The 17,422-nt window shown below is 47.3% G+C and overlaps 2 protein-coding genes and 1 long non-coding RNA gene across 3 annotated transcripts; all 3 read left to right on the top strand.

Annotated features, from left to right (window-relative positions):
• Nucleotides 1-1,843: 1,843 nt before the first annotated feature.
• Nucleotides 1,844-3,804, top strand: LOC101762256 (cation transporter HKT4). The gene has a single exon (XM_022828548.1). It carries the CDS (start codon nt 2,611-2,613, stop codon nt 3,802-3,804), a length of 1,194 nt encoding a protein of 397 aa, XP_022684283.1. The 5' UTR covers nt 1,844-2,610.
• Nucleotides 3,805-7,679: 3,875 nt separating this feature from the next.
• Nucleotides 7,680-9,269, top strand: LOC101757633 (cation transporter HKT4-like). The gene is given in 2 exon segments (XM_014805535.2): nt 7,680-8,265; nt 8,267-9,269. Coding segments are annotated over 2 exon segments (1,263 nt in total). The 5' UTR covers nt 7,680-7,953; the 3' UTR covers nt 9,218-9,269.
• A 6,401-nt stretch (nt 9,270-15,670) lies between these two features.
• LOC111257877 lies at nt 15,671-17,094 on the top strand. Its single transcript, XR_002678475.1, has 2 exons — nt 15,671-15,997; nt 16,287-17,094. It is a non-coding gene; the product is annotated as an uncharacterized LOC111257877 (long non-coding RNA).
• The last annotated feature ends 328 nt before the right edge of the window (nt 17,095-17,422 follow it).

The following is a 17,422-nucleotide window of genomic DNA, read 5'->3' as shown; positions in this document are numbered from 1 at the left end:
CATAATGAGCTCCAGAAGCTCCAGAAATGAACCACACTGGGAAATGGTGACAAAAGAGAATCCTTGAGACCTACTCAGCACCATGAAAACAGCACCAGTTGCCAACTCCCACAATTTGAACTCAAAGCCCACAGACCTCCAGCAACGCAGTTCAGTTTAGTTAACATGCAGCATTTTCCATCAAACATAGCCATGAAGGCCATGTTACCCAGTTTCGAAGTTGTTAGGACCATTAAGGAGAAGGTTAAGCATCTCCATGTGTTTCTGTCTGTTAGGGATAATCAGCTTATATTCCCAAGGGGCCAATAGGCTCGTATATAAGTAGAGTACAGGTGGTGGTACATATGCACATAACCCCTTATACAATGGGGTATATACAAAGAGGAAATATATCTCTAACATCCCCCTCAAACTCATGGTGGATCTACAACACTGAGTTTGGAGAGAAAGTAACTATGCTGTGCACTAGTCTGTGCCTTCGTGAAGAAGTCAGCAACCTGGAGCTCCGAAGGCACATACTGAAGAACAACCACCTGATCCTGAACCTGAGACCGAACAAAGAAGACATCGACGCCAATATGCTTGGTAAGCTCATACTTCACCGGATCCTGGGCAATACTGATAGCCCCTGTCAGATTGAAGAGGAGTCGGTCCAGTCAAAGGAACACCAAAATCCTCAGGTAGCCACTGTAACTAGGAAAGCTCTGTTGTCAACAGCGCCATAGCACGCAACTCAGCCTCTGCACTAGAATGGGAAACCGCGGTCTGCTTCTTAGTCTTCCAAGCAATGAGAGAACCACTCAAGAAAACACAGTAAGCAGAAAGGGACCGGCGAGCAGAGGGATCACTAGCCCATGTAGCATCAGAGTAAGCACGGAGCTGCAAGGAACTGGAGCGTGGAAAGAAAAGACGGTGAGAGCTAGTGACACGCAGATAGCGCAGAGCATGATGAAGATGGCTGTAGTGAATATGTGTGGGGTGGAAACGAACTGACTGAGAATATGTACTGCATGAGAAATATCCAGACGAGTGACACCAAGATAGACCAAACTCCCAACAAGATGGCGATAGCGTGTAGGATCTGCCAAAGGCTCACCATCAGTAGGACAAAGTTGGAGGTTAAGCTCCATCGGGGTGTCAACTGTACGCTCATCAGTCAGAGAGGCTCGAGCAAGAAGATCATGAATGTACTTCTCCTGGGATAAGAAGAAACCGTCAGACGAAAAGGAAACCTCAATCCCAAGAAAATAGCGAAGAGGACCAAGATCAGACATGAGAAACTGCTCACAAAGCCGAGCCTTAACAAAGGCAATAAACTGAGAATCATCCCCTGTGATAATCATATCATCAACATACAGGAGAAGAAGAGTACGACCACGAGAAGAAGAGTGTATGAAGAGCGCAGGATCATGGTCACTAGCAGAGAAACCAACAACAGTGACAACATAAGAGAAACACTCAAACCAAGCTCGAGGTGCCTGTTTAAGGCCATACAGAGAGCGACGAAGATGACAAACCATGCCCTCTGGAACAGAATACCCCGGTGGTGGCTACATATATACATCCTCACGCAACTCACCATTATGGAAGGCATTCTTAACATCAAGCTGAGAGATCGACCACTGACGAACAGAAGCAACAACAAGTAGAGTACGAACAGTGGTCATATGGGCAACCGGAGCAAAAGTCTCATTGAAATCACGACCATGCTCCTGCTGAAAACCACGAGCCACAAGACGTGCCTTGTACCTCTCAAGAGAACCATCAGAGCGAGTTTTGACTCTGTATACCCACTTGCATGTGATAGGGCGAATGCGAGGAGGAAGAGGAACAAGTTCCCAGGTACCAGTACGCTCAAGAGCAGCTAACTCCTCTGCCATTGCCTCCTACCACTCAGGATGAAGGATAGCATCGCGATATGAAGTCGGCTCAGAAAGGACGGTAGAAGAAAAGGCGGTGGGATCGTACCAAGCAGGAGGCCGACGAACTCAACAACCACGTCCAAGAAGCAGCTCAGGCGCAGGCGAAGGAGAGGTGTTAGAAGAAGATGCCGAAGCATTAGGAGAAGACACAGGAGAAGAGTCATCAGAAGAAGACACAAACCGTCGTGCATAGACATGTGGGTATAGTTAGGAACCAAAGGAGAATTTTCAGGAGACGAAACCACAGAAGAAGGCAAAATAGAAGAGTACTCTATAGGCAAAGGTACAAGGCTCGAAGGAGGCGCAAGAGCAATAGGTGTAACGGGAAAAGTCAAGAAAGAAAGCGGCTCGACCAAAGACGACTATGAAACATCAGAGGAAGGACAAGGATAGAATGGACGAGACTCATCGAAGACAACGTCGTGAGAAATCCGCATCCGACGACTAACAGGATCCCAGCAACGATATCCCTTATGCTCAGAACTATAGTCAAGGAAAACACACTCAACAGACTGTGAAGTTAGTTTGGTACGCTCCCGAGGTGGAAGAAGAACATAGCAAACACAACCAAACAGTCTAAGCAAAGAGTAGTTAGGTAGACGCCCAAAAAGACGCTCAAACGGAATCCCCCCTGAAGAGCAGCGGAAGACTGAATGTTAATAAGATCGAGGCTTGGTTCCATCTCCAAATGTGCAAACTATTTCTTCAGACGCTCTTACATGGTCCTCCAAAGAAATCCCTTGTTAGTTCACCTTACATGGTCCTCCAAAGAAATCCCTTGTTAGTTCACCTTATTTACTTCATGTCAATATCATTTACTGGTTTCCTTGCCCTTAAGAGTCTCACTCCGCAGCATAAGCCAATTCCAAGGAGCCTGGACCTTGCCTTCACCTCTGTGTCCACACTGACTGTCTCAAGCATGGCAACGGTCGAGATGGAGGACTTCTCTGACCAGCAACTCTGGGTTTTGATCCTTCTGATGCTATTGGGGGGAGAAGTGTTCACTTCAATGTTGGGGCTGCACTTAAAGAATGCCAGGGCCAACACATATGATATCCTCCAGAAGAGACTGCCTTCAACATGCAGGGACATTGAATTCGTTGATTCTGTAAACAGGAGTTGTTGGAATAATATGGAAGACATCAATCCAGAAGCAACCACATCACATAAACAGGTACAGGAAAGCAAAAGCATGAATCAGAATTATTGCAATATTTTGGCTCATGTCGTGGCAGGATACTTTGTAGTGTGCATTATTTGCAGCTGTCTAGTTATTACCATTTACATTTGGACTGATTCAGAAGCAAAATATCTGCTGAAGAGTAAAAACATCAAAATATGGACGTTCTCCATCTTCACAGCAGTGTCCTCATTTGTAAACTGTGGCTTCACTCCAGTAAATGATAACATGGCAATATTTAGAAAGAACCGTGGTATTCTCCTTCTAGTTATCCCACAGATTCCAGCAGGCAACACATTGTTCACACCACTCTTGAGGCTAAGCATATGGGCCTTGGGAAGGATCAGCAGAAGAGAGGAATATACCTACATTCTTCAGTACCCAGTGGAGACTGGCTACATGCATATGCAACAAAAGAAGAATGTTATTAACCTGGTTCTGGCTGCAGTGGGGATCATTTTGCTGCAAGTGATGTTTCTTTGCTATTTTGGGTGGGACTCAAAGCCCATGGAGGGATTGAAATGGTTCCAGAAGTTGGTGTGCACACTGTTCCAGAGTGTGAATAGAAGGCATGCTGGTGAAACTGTCATTGACATCTCAAACCTTCCTCCAGCAATATTGGTGCTGTTTGCTCTTTTCATGTCAGTAAGCCCCCCAATCCCTGTTCACATAGTTAATTTCAGTCAGTTCATTGTTACTTAGATGAGTAGATTATATCTTATTTATATATGTATTATTACCAGGAGTTTAAGAAACATCATAGTTACTTCATTTTCTCAGTTAGTAACAGCAAAGAGCAAATAAAGCACATATGTAGCGAATATAAGAGGAACAGAAATAGTTATGAGCTTAATATGTGCAGATTAATTCTTGATTGAAGTTGCTAATAGCTACAATGGACAAACCAAAGAAACAAATTGCTTAGCATGCAAAAGGCCGGCTCATATTCTCACAATGGTTTCATTGTTTAATTGAAATTCCAGCTGATAACTTGAAACATGAATTGTGCTACCTAGCTGATCCTTCTTGCATAAAACTTAGTCAGAAATACCATGCACACGTAGCATAAGCGCTTTGATAGACCAAAGTCATAACAAGTAAATAAATACTTCTTAACAACTGCATTGTTGTAGAGGCCAACAAGAGGAGGAACATAACAAGCTCCAAATCCACACGGTCAGTCAACAGGCATTGATAAAAGTCAACAGAGCACACATGCACACAAAATTTCAAATCAATCTGCACAGTGCCCATAAAAGAGGAAGCTATTATGGTTGGCATTCATTTTATAATTAATACTTCGATCAACATGCTATCAGTAGACTCCGGTGATAACAGACCGTTGCCTTGCAGGTACCTTCCTTCTGATGGCTCATCTCTTCCAAACAGTGTAGATGACCAGACCCTGACAGAGAAAGGAGAAGATAAAAACAGCAGAACATTATGGAAGAATTTCATCATTAGCAAGCCCACTTGTTTAGCAACGTTCATAATTTTAGCATGTATAACAGAAAGGAAGTCGATGTCACTCGATCCACTAAATTTCAACATCTTCAGCATAGTATTCGAAGTGGTCAGGTATGTTGACACCCTCATACGGAACTATGTATTCGAAACAAAGGACAAATAGAAACTAATTTATAGCATAAATAAATAAATAGGCAAAAGCAGTCAGCCGAAGCTAGAATGAACTAAATTTGCAGGCACACATCAGATCTAAAATATTTAAATATCTGCCTTTATCTTAGCTGCTTCCAAACAATAATGGTACACATTTCCCCTGTTTTGCAGCGCATACGGAAATGTGGGATACTCATTGGGCTACAGCTGTGAGAGATTGCTGAAACCCGATGCCACTTGCAAGGCTGTGTCATATGGGTTGGTCGGCAAGTGGACTGACGAAGGTAAACTGATCATCATCCTGGTGATGTTCCTCGGGAGGTTCAAGAGGTTCGGCCTGAGAGCGAGGAAACCTCGAGTGTCCATGTAAGATATCGCATCCATCAAATGGTGGAAACAGTGCTGTTACCAAATTGTGAGCACGAGACAAAAATCTGTAACTGTAAATTGATGAGAAAATGGCAAGAGAAAACGCCTCAGCATAGTTTCAGTTCCCCGAGCGTTTTGCGCTGCGAATGCCTTTTAGTGATGGGGGGAATGAGTATGAACGGAGCTCGAGCAGGTTGTGTGAGAACCACTCAAATTCCGTGAAATTTTAAATGGGTCTGGAGGAATGCTCGTGGTACAACCGTCATATCATTAGAACTTGACGACAAACCGTGGTAGGCTGGAGTGTACCGAGTGTAAGAAGACGAACTGAGCAAGGCTGGTGGCGCCAGGAGGTGGGCCGCTCCAGGGAGGAAGGGAACGGTGGTGAGGTCGTCGGAGTTGGAGACCGCCCTCCGCCCCGCACATGGAAGGCCTCGAGGTCGGGGGACATCGCACCCGCGCGCCGCAGCGGCACCGAATTGCGCCGCCGCATCGCCGTCGCAGTGGCCTCCTCTCGCCGCCTCCGCTGATTTTTTTGGGGTGTTTCCTTTAGACAGACAAAACGAGACAACGCACCCGGCAGTTTGGTGGGCCAGCCAGGGAGGCAGGCGTGACGATGCGATCGGCCCAGTAAACGCGTAATCTGGGCCGTAAACCGTTGGCCCACGGACCGAACACAAAACCTGGTGGATTTTTGGCGAATGCATGCATGATTGATTGCAGCAGGTAGCCGGTAGCGTGATTTGATTTCCTGCTGAAAGAAGAGGATGTAAAACGAGTTCCCGTTCGACGACGGCGACGGACGACGACGAGGAGTTGACGGTAACCGTGCGCATTAGCGCGTATGGGTGCGATTGGTTCCCTGCATCGGATGCGAGTTATCCGTGTGACCTCCATACGATTGGTTGTCTGCGCTGCTTGCTGGGTCTGGCTCGCGGGATGCGAAAGGACGTCTGAAGCCTGACTCCCGCGATACGACCAAATCCTTCGTATCTCCAAAGCCAGGCTCCTGGGATGCAGCGGCGGATGCATGGATGCAGCGCGCAGGCAAAAAAAACGTAACGGAGCAAACAACCAATCAACTTCCCACGCGAGTCAGGCTACATGCAAACATCAACCAATCAAAAGGGATTGCATCTAGCGAGCCAGGCCAACAGGAGCCTGGATAGGTGGTGTGCAGAGAAGGAAACCAATCGCACCTAAGCTTCTGCAGAAAACCGTATCACCGGATGGGTATATACCTGGACGTTGGATGCTCCAATCCAACCCCCGGTTCGGCGGGGCATCCACATCACGACATGTGCGGAGCAGCCAGAGCAGCAGCGGCCGCAGGGCTCCGAGAGGGCGCGCCATCTGACAGCCAGCCACTCCACGGAGCATCCCAGGAACCCCGCGCACTCCTCCTGAGTCCTGACTGCACTGGCCACGGCTGTTTGACCACAAGCTAGCAGGGGTCGATTAGTCGGCGGAACGTTCTCGCAAAGTTTGCGGCGAAGGCATCATCACCACGCGTATCATCCGGACGTGCGGCGGGGCAGGCAAGCAGATGGAACTGCCTCCACCTCTCTCCTCCACTCCTTTCCCCGACGGAGGAGCAAAAAGTTCTGCCAAAACTCTCATACCTGGCGGTCCTTGTCATCGCCATCGGAGCAGAGTCATGTCACAAACTCTCCTGCCTGGCAGCACGTGTCATCGCCATGTTTGCCACCGAGACGAGAAACTCTCGAGGCCTCAACTTACAGCGTGCTCGGCATTGTCGCCGATGTCATCAGGATTTCAGCTGTAGTAACAGTCGCCAGACAATTGCAAGCATAGTCGTCAGTGTCGCAAAGTATCTTCCGTCAAGACATGAGTGCAGAGACAAAATTACAAGCGCATCTCCGTTGTCTACATGTCTTCGCGATGCTCATCCACTCATACTTGGCACCACTGCACATACTCACCTGCAAAAGTAGGTATGGGTGTCAATAGGCCGTTCTCTTAACAACCAGAGGGTTCTGTCACTGCAAATTTGCACGAGTCGTTTAATAAAACACTATTCCTTTTTTGAAACTTGCCCAACCCCACTGGTCAACACACTTTTTCTAAAAGTGAATAAATGAATAAATGAGACGGGTCTTAGTGGAACATCAAAGCAAGCCTCAATCATTGTGGCATCTTCATGGAAGGAATCACACAATCTACACCATGGATCGAATACCAAGAGGTGTTTGGATACTAGTGCTAAACGTTAGCAGTGTCACATCGGATGTTCGGATGCTAATCAGAAAGACTAAACATGAGCTACTTATAAAACTACTTGCAGAACGCCTGGGCTAATTCACGATACGAATATATTAAGCCTAATTAATCCATCATTAGCAAATGGTTACTGTAGCACCACATTGTCAAATCATGGACTAATTAGACTTAATAGATTCGTCTCGTGAAATAGACTCCATCTGTGCAATTAATTTTATAATTAGTCTATATTTAATGCTCCTAATTAGTTTTCGTTACTGAATACTGACCTCTACCACAGTTGTGCTTCACGAGGATGATATATACCCGATGGTGCAAGCATCAAAGACATCGATTACACCTTGGACTAATGTTGGCGCCTTCAGCACCATAATTATCTGAGGTGGATACATTTATCATGCTCTGAACCTAGCCAAACACTTGGAACTCTCCAGTCTCCACCAAGAACAAATTTCTGGTGAAAATGTTGCCCCAGGCTACATATTAAGCTCCATAGCATGCTCGCATCGGGCAACACTGGCAAGAGAGAGATCAGAACCCTGCATAACACCACTGGAACACATTCCAGTTGCCGCTAGCCAGCTCCAGCACCATCAATTGGAAGCCCACAAACCCTCAACAATGCATCCATCCAGTTCAATTCTACATACCCTGCAGCGTGTCAAATTATATTTGGCCACAAATCTCTCATCATCAAATTTGGAGGCGGCAAGGATCATTGAGGACAAATTTCAGAAGCTCCTTGGATTTCTGTCCATGAAGCTTGCTACCCTGTCCAGATGTCTGACACAATTCATCACGCACTCTTTCTGGCGTCTGGTTTTCCAAAGCAATCCTTTTGTAGTTCAACTCATTTACTTCATGGCAATCTCATTTGCTGGTTTTGTTGCTCTGAAGAATCTCAACCCGCATGGGAAGCCAGTTCCAAGTGATTTTTGACCTGATGTTCACCTCTGTGTCCACAGCGACTGTCTCGAGCATGTCGACAATTCAAATGGAGGATTTATCTGACCAGCAGCTCTGGGTTCTGATCCTTCTGATGCTATTGGGAGGGGAAGTGTTCACTTCAATGCTAGGGCTCCATTTCAACAATGCCAAGGCCAACAAAGAAGAGCTTTCTCGGAGAAGTTTGAGTTCGAACAGCAGGGAAATCGAGGTCAGCATTCCTGCCAACAGCATAAAGCAGATTGATATGGAAAGTGGCCAACCAGAACCAGTTATATCACACAACCAGGTACAGCAAACCAAAAGCACAAGACATAGTTCTCGCGCTATCTTGGCCCACATAGTGACAGGTTATTTTTTAGCTAGTGTTATGTCCAGTTCTGTAGTCATTATTAGTTACTTTTGGCTTAATTCAGATGCAAGGCAAGTCCTACAAAGTAAAGAGATCAAAGTATGCACCTTTGCCATCTTCATAGCAGTGTCCTCATTTGCAAATTGTGGCTTCACTCCACTAAACAGTAATATGCAAGCTTTCACAAAGAACTACATTCTTTTGCTTCTAGTAATCCCGCAAATTCTAGCAGGCAATACTTTATTTTCACCACTCCTAAGGTTAAGCGTGTGGGCCTTGGGGAAAATCAGTGGAAAACAAGAGTGCGCTCACATCCTTCGGTATCCTGAGGAGACTGGCTACAAGCATTTGCCCACACAGCGGAACTCTGTTTACATCTTTCTGACAGTAATAGGGCTGATTTTGCTGCAAGTTATATGTGTTTGCTCTTTGGAGTGAGGTTCAAAGGCCTTTGAAGGAATGAACTGGTTTCAGAAATTGGTAGGCTCATTGTTTCAGAGTGTCAATACAAGACAAGCCGGTGAAGCCGTTGTTGATATCTCTAAGCCTAACAAACACACTAGAGATGGTATGGCTCTGGACATATAGCCGATGTAATGCATACACCGAACATATATGAGAGCAGAAGCGCGATTTAGTTTTTCGTATAAACTCACATGGACAGTACGGTCGTTCCTATACAATTATATGTATGTATCCGCCAGGATGGTCCTCATGCGAGCAACTAAAACACCCTTTTTCCCAAACAGCCAGCGCCATCTAACCCTTCTTTGCATTCATCCACCCTTATCCTGCGAAATAAAGACCTTTTTCCAATCGGACGCCTAAGTTAAAGAATATGCTGTCCGGAAAAAAATTGAGATGCTTATAAAAAAATAATACAGTCAAAGATTACAGCTCCAGATAGATGCTAAAGAGAAGATACAGATGCTATAATAAACAAACTAAACAAAACAGAGTAAACCCGGCAAGGACCACGACACCACGTCGACCTTGCAGATCGAGATAAGGCCGGCTCACCACGCTGTCCACGCACACCGGCGGAGAGCGAAATAAAAAGCACCGCATCTCATAGTGCACCACCACTGCCAAATCGAGCACCGAGCTAGAATCTCTAGCGCACCAAGTGCGCTAATGGTACGCAAGTAGATGCGCCGTGTGCTCCATTCCAGCTCTTCGTATCTCGGTCCGGTTTCTTGATACATGTTCAAGCACAGACACGAGATGCCCTGATGGCAGGAGCACACACCTTCATTTGTTTTTCTTTGTTTCATTTTTCTGGGAGCACCACACATCTTGCTTGGAGGCTAGGATTGAACTATAGTAGCTAGCAACCCAGCTGCTGCATTCAGCGTGTACGTGCTTTTCGACTGCTGATTATTCCCTTCCCTTTCTTCTCTGCATTTCCCATTTCTCTATAGCCTGAAAAAAAAATAATGACCATGCATTATGGCTACTTTTTTATCAAGCGTGCTTGTGAGAGCACACACTTCCGAGCAACAGTTATTAGGGGACAGAGGAACCACAGTTATTAAGGACACAGTTATTAGGGACAGAGGAACCACAGTTATTAAGGACAGAGGGAGTACATAACAAGCTCACATGCCAGCATAGAGGCACACATGCACACACCAACTTTGTACTAGCAGTACTAGCGGTAACGAACGAACCGCACAAGATAGCGCGTGTTTCGTTGATATAGTAGAAAAAATATAAAACTACAGCTCTGGAAGGCCGTAGGCAGGAAAAGGAAAAGAAGAGAGAAACAGAAATAGATTCACCTGGTTGAATTGGGACATCAACACGGGTAACCACTCGAAACAAAACTGCCACACCCGATCGGTTGGATTGGAATATCAACGTGGCCTGACCACTCCACTCGCCACAGCGGCATCCACCGACATTCCCGCTCATGTATTCGCTGAAATCTCCAGGTGTGGTCCTGCGTCGATAGGAACTGATAGAAGTAGACTGCACCGTATTGAGAAGGCCACTGCCATGCGGGACCCTACGCTACCACTGCAGCACCACACTCCATCGAATCCGGATCTCTCGCAGGCTGCCTCGTAGTTGCCACCACGATAGTACAATGCGCGGGAGCCTCGCCACATCTGCTATTGGACTCCATCTCGCACTTGTCGTCTCAAGAAACACCACGCGCGGGGGCCTCGCCACGCCCGCCATGGTACTCCATATCACGGATCCATTTCTTTTGTCACCGTCAAAGTGGTGAGCAATGTGCCCCGCTCCACCAGATCTCCATCAATCAGTTAAGCCCCCGCCACCGCAAGTCGACTTCGCCTCGCTGCTTTGCCCGCGCAAAAGCTTCCGCCGCCATGTCAGCAAGCTAGAGAAGTCGCTTGCGCCATCTTTTGATGATGTACCGCACCGGGTAGCCCAGCCAAACTGAGCAACCCACCATGGTCCGCTGCAAACCTAGTTGTTCAACGATGTCATTGCCGCAAGCGCCGTCCTCTGACTCAGTCCCATGCCATACTGACCGTTGCCAAGCAACGCCAGTCGCCGTGGTCCGCTGCAAGCGGCCCAGACTGACAACCCTGCAACAACCTCTTGCCACCACCATAATTGTGATCACCTCCGCGCGGCCTTGGTAACACCCGTCCAGCTTGTCACGCAGCGGAAATGTCGCCACCAGCTACGACCGCCCAAACCAAATGACCAGCAATGCCAAAGCCGAGATGGGTCTCTAAAGACGATGCCTCCAAGGAGGGCATGACGCCAATGACGCCGCCGTCGCTCGTCTAGAATTTGGACAGGGTTTTCACCCAGAGGACCCCGTGCAACAGGGTTCTAGCTCAGACATGACACCCCCAACGGGGAGAACGACGCCCTAGGGTGCCGCCGTCAGCTTCACCAGCAAACGCCGGTAAGAGCTTTCACCAAGAGCAACCCGACCCCTCGCTGCACACTCACGGCTCGGCACTCCCGAATCACAGTCATGACTGTCCATCTGGAGCGGCGTTGCCGCTGCGCCTCCACGCACCATACCACCATACCTCCACCTCCGCTCGTGCGCTAGCAGCCATCCTCCTCGCGCCGCCCTGCGCTGCCCCGCGCGCAGCCTGTGCACAACGCCTCCTCCGCATTGGCGCCCCTCCGCGTCGTTGTCCTCCACGCCGCGCCTCCTCCGCCACCGGGCCGCCGCGCCTCCTCCAGCGCTGGGCCGGTGCGCCCGCATCCTGGCACCTTTATCCCGCATACGCCACCTAGCCCCATGTCGCGCGGCCTCTTTGCCGGGCTGCCTCGCTTCCGCCGCACCGGCCCCATTGCATGGCCTCCATTGCACGGCCTCCTCACCTCACGCCCCGGCCGCCGCTCACCCCGCGCCGAGCCGTCCACCTCCATCACGTTGCCGCTGCCCCGCTTCCTCCTCAGCTTCCCGAAGCCCGACGCCACGAGATATCCCCGCCCAGCGCCGTGTTCGGACGCCACGTGCAGCTCCAAGGGCCCCGGCACCAGCCTCGTCCTCTACGGGCATTCTGACCGCCGCCGTGCTCTCCCACTTCCTTCTTCTCCCCACGGCAGCGGAGGCCATGGACAGCGGTGGGGAGTGCCCGCTCGCGCAGCCACAAACCCCGCCGCCTCGCTCCTCCTCACCCAAACGCCAACCCCACCCCCGGTTACGAGATCCTCGCCACACTGGGAGGAGGCATCGACCCGGCGGGAGAGGCCGCCGCCACCGCGCCAGATGGCGGATCCAGCACCGTGGCCACCAGATCCGGCCTTGCTGTGTGCCGCCTCTTGACGGCTCCCTCTAGCAGCCCCGGCGGCCACGGCCGCCAAGGGATGAGGAGGAGCCAAGGGACGAGGAGGAGACGAGGGCGCTTTGCCACCGCCATCCTCGCAAGCCGTGCGGACTTCCAACGGCTGGCTTGGGTGGCGGCACAGCCATGGGAAGGTGGAGGAAGGGGCAGCGGCACGGCGGGGTGCGTCCGCCCGTGTCTCGACGGGGGTCGTGATATTAGGCGTCCTGTACTATCATTTCAGCCGTACCTATAGGCACCAATTGCACTCCGCAGCCAAAAACGTGTCGAAGCTTCAGAGTTCAGACATGGCCACATGAAGGCCACCAGTAGAAAGCCACCCATGAGTGAACTGGGCTGCTGCTTTTAGCAGTAGCACCACAATGTGAAGGTCAAGAGGCGTCGCGTCCAGAGATATTGGTGGACAGGATGGCACCAGCGCACCGGAAAGAATCCAATCCCCAAGTCCCGACGAACCGAAAAAGGAAAAGAAAAATTGGTAACCCAGCAGTGCAAAAACAGGGCCGACATCCGTGGCCCCTCCTCGCGCCAGCGAGGAGAGGAGCCACAGAAAAAGGGCGCACACTGACACCCACAACAGCACTAGCTAGATCTTTGAAGCTCATTCAAATCTCTAATTTAAATCGAGAGATTAGTTAGCCGCAATTGGGAATATAATACAAACACCTAAAGATTAAAATACTTGTGATTAGCATTTCATTTAACTTATCCTGAGTGTGTGCCATTCACCATCACCTCAGTCCTCGTTACAAAAATACTCTCTTCCTGCTGCCATCCTATCCTTTTCTTTTTTACAGAACGGAAGTAAAGTCCCTACCTGATTTTTTTTATATAAAAAAGAGCAGAATTATTACAGGGGACTTTATAGAGCTTTTAAGCCCAACAACAAGAAGGAAGCGGGCAAGAAACACTAAAAGTTACTCACCCATTATCTAGAAGAAGTTTCACTAGCGGTTTAGCTCTTAGCGTAACTAAGGTAATTCCTAAATTTTGCAACCAAAATAGTTGTGTGACAAAGTTCATAACCGTTGGACATCCTATTTCTTGATCTAAGTTTAATTTTTCTAGGAAAGAGATTACCTTGATGCTTCATCAACTCACAGCATGCATGTCGTCTATTTGTTTGGGCGAGCAGTATGTCCTGGTCAGAGCTTAACATAACTCCCATGGAAGATCCTCACCAGCTCACCACCACCAGCATTGCCCATGGCAGCTTTGTGTCATGAGCAAATAAATCAGAGAGAAGCCAAACAATCGCAAAATGTGCTGAGCAGATTATCTTCATCAACTTTGTAACCACGTAATTGCCTGCATGCGAGCAGATCCTAGCTTTGCATTAGTATGCATCTTGTGATGTTGTCGCGTGCAACCCTGTGAATTTTCCTGCGACTCGTCAGCGTTAATAGTAGTAGACATTCAAAAGCGACCAGATTTCGTACTAGGGTGGTGGAACCAAATGTCAAGCAGCAATTCCAATCTTGAGCTTGTGATGAGGGTTATAGATTTCATGTACATGCTAGCATGCTTACTAGTTTCAACATGCTCTTTGTGATTTATATTTCTTGTTCGTCAAACGTTGACACATGACTCAAACCTGGGTGACTCGGACCACCCAGATTGCACCCAACATCACAAAGTAAGGCCCCAGCATAGGTGTTGGGTGAGTTCTTTTTAATATCTAAGTTCCAAAGTAAGTTCCCATAGGTGTTCGGTGAGTTCTTTTTAATATATATATGTATCACCGTTTCGATCTCCCTAGCTGGGACGAGCGGTGCGAGTGTCGCACAGGGACCGGGCAAAAAAGCTCGGTGGCGCGTCCGAGACTTCTCGGCAGCCCATCTGCATTTGAGCGCGCGCTCTGCGCTGGTGCCTACTCGAGTCTTACATGATGGGCCAGTGCTCTACTTTCAAAAGAAAAAAAAAACAACAGCTAGGCCGCTGCATGCATGCATTGCTGAACCAGTTAGCAGTGTGAAAAAAAGAGCTGAATCCAACACTTGGACGTAAGGCCGTGCAAGTGAAGCCAACATAAGCAGACATGACCTGCTTATTGCAGGAGGCGGTGAGTCATCTAGCTAGGCCTACTTGCAGGGCTTGCATGGTTACCAGCAGTTCAGCACTCCCAAGACCTGCACCTAGCGTGATTACACATCACCCTACGAGGTTGCGCACCAATCACTTTAGGCAGACCGGCTGACACACACAATCCAATGGAGATACGCAGGGCATCAAATCAAGGAAGGATCCGGCCGGGACCCAAGCAAAAAGAAGGTATCCAATAGCGAGGTGCTCCAAGCAAACCGCCAGACACCAACACAGTAGTGGCTTGAGCCTCGTATGGTAATAAGAATAACGCCCGAATATAGCAACAGCCACCGACAGCAGTATCACCTCCCCATTCCTTATCGATTTTGTAGGGGGACCGTGTTAATCAATTTTCTGTGGTAATTTTAATTTTCTTTTCTCCACAGCAGTCCCCCATTCAACTGCAATAAGATGGTATTAAGGAAATTTTTGCCCCCATAAACAATGCACACTTACACTATCAAGAAAATTAATTGGATAGTAAATGATTGAAACAAGTATTTCTTCCCCAATTATAAGATGGTGTGATTAAATCAAATAATTTGTTTTTTAGGCAGACAAAATTTAGCCAACCCACTAATAGAGTACTCATGCATGCAAAATGCAAAGCGGTAATTTCATGGTCATGGATCTCCAACAGTAAAAAAAAAACGTGATGGATGACCATGGATCTCCAACAGTCAATAAAAGTAACATGTATAATACTATTAGAGTACTCATGGCTTACAGTATTCATGGATCTCCAACAGTCAATAATAGTAGCCAAGCCACCTAATTTCTGAAGAGGTAAAATCAGACTACCAAAAGGCGCTGCTGCCCTGGCTAAAAAGTCTCAAGATCAAAAGCCGCAACACGCCCACATGGGCACTGCTGCAGACAGTGTAGCACATCTCAAACAGACGCCTCAACCAATGAAAGAGGCACCTCATCAGTAACAGCAGATCCAGAACATGCCAAGTCCATGGGACCCACAAAATCAATTTAAAAATGGAAAATCACACACCTAGGCTAGCCAATTGGTGAGCCATCGCATCCCAAAAATGGAAAGCTTTATGTTGAAACTTTTGCAATAAAGAATTCATTGTGCAGTAATCTCTATTACTCCAAATCCACTTGTTCGTGCCTATAAATGCGCACACCATACCAAACCCCATAGCAATGCGCACTTGCAGACCTCACCAGTCACCACACAAAAGCAAAGCAGCCATGGTAGTGGGGAGCAAGGGAGAGGAGGAAGAGGGAGGGGTACCTGCAGTTTAGAACAAATACCAAGGAGGCTTCTGCTGGGTCGCCATGCGCTATGAGGCAGAGAACGGGATGCAGCCAAGGATGACTTGCCGGCTCCTGGAATTCAGCATTTCTGCTTTGCTGAGGCTTAAAGAGTTAGCCGGCAAGTCTGTCCTTGGCTACACCTAGTTCTCTTCCTCTCGTGTGTGGCCCCCAAGCACTGTCAAGAGCTCCAAGATTTGCATTCGTGTCAGTTCGACTAAGGAAAAATGTAAGAACGAGTATATATGTAAGCCCTAAAAGGCCATCTCAAGTTAAACCTCTAGTTAACATCTATTTGCAGCTTTAGGTACATCTGCATGCATTATTAGAAGTCAGAAACATCTTGCTATTTTTTCTGCAATTTGAGATATATGAATATTGCAAGTATACAGGGTTGCATACAAGTTCAATCTCCATCTGGCATCACATGTCAAATTTTATATGTGTAATATGTCAGACAATATTCTCACTATTTTGCACCATTATCATATGCTAACCTTTGGAGTTTGATGGAAAAGAGCTACTTGCGTGGCCTCATGATGCAAACGAAAGGCCAAGGAAAGTACACCAAGCACTACAAGACAAGGCTCCTCCAGGTTCCTGCTCAGCAACAGCAAATGTACTTAAATTGTCATGACATTAGTATACAAAAGAAAACATGTAGCATGCACTACGGGAGAAGCAGAAAGGATAAACAATGATGCAGTTGATGTACCATGTTGAGATAGTGCCGCACCTTTATTCAAAATAAAAAAAATGAACAGATTGGTTACCACTTTCCTCAAGTAATCAGTAATTGTGGTCCTGCTTCACGTCAAAAGGAGTCTATCTTATCATTACGAGCAGTTTGGATGGCTAAAGCCGAAAGGAAATCTAACACATCATCACAGTAGTGTCCCACTGGCAGACTTAGCATCATTAGATCATGATGATACCTTATTTCTATAAGGACAATGGGGAGCAAGGTGCCAAGGCTTTTATCTTAAATTCAATGAAGTTCAAGATTACCACGGTATTGGTTTAAAGTCACCGGCAATGTAAACCTGAGACATGTATCAGACCTGTCAATGTAAACAAGTTTCAGTTTAAGGACCCTTCGTTACCCCAAAGCTGACTCAGATTCAAGACATATGCTCCATGTCAGCATTGGCATCCACAGCTATAATTATGGCCACAAGCCCACAAGCCTCCATTTGTGGCCTGATGAACCAAAAAGTACTGTACGAACACATGATAGATTTATGTATATGCAGTTTTTCTTGGGACATTAGACAAGAATTGTAACAGGCAACTAAAGAATTGTTTATATACATGCATTATCATGAATTTGTAACAGGACTCATTGTCATTAATGCCACAAATCTACAATTTAAATTATCAGGAGATGACTGGAGTTATGAAGATGTCAGTTGCCGTTCTTTCCCTTGCAAGGTTCTAAAAATCATATAGTTGTGATCGTACAATTTAACTGACCCAGTTACACGGCTCAACCATTAATTATAGTAATAAGTAATGGAACCCATTCCTCGTATATGCCCTAGTAGACCTAATTTTAGAACACTATTTCCTTGTAAGAAACAGGATCATCCAAGATCGGAACAATAATTCAAAAACTCTAGAGCAAAAGGCTGCAAGACAGCCAATTTATGCCTGG

This window comes from Setaria italica, chromosome VII (assembly GCF_000263155.2).
Source record: "Setaria italica strain Yugu1 chromosome VII, Setaria_italica_v2.0, whole genome shotgun sequence".
Classification (NCBI taxonomy): Eukaryota; Viridiplantae; Streptophyta; class Magnoliopsida; order Poales; family Poaceae; genus Setaria; species Setaria italica.
This window is presented reverse-complemented; position numbering and strand designations above follow the sequence as displayed.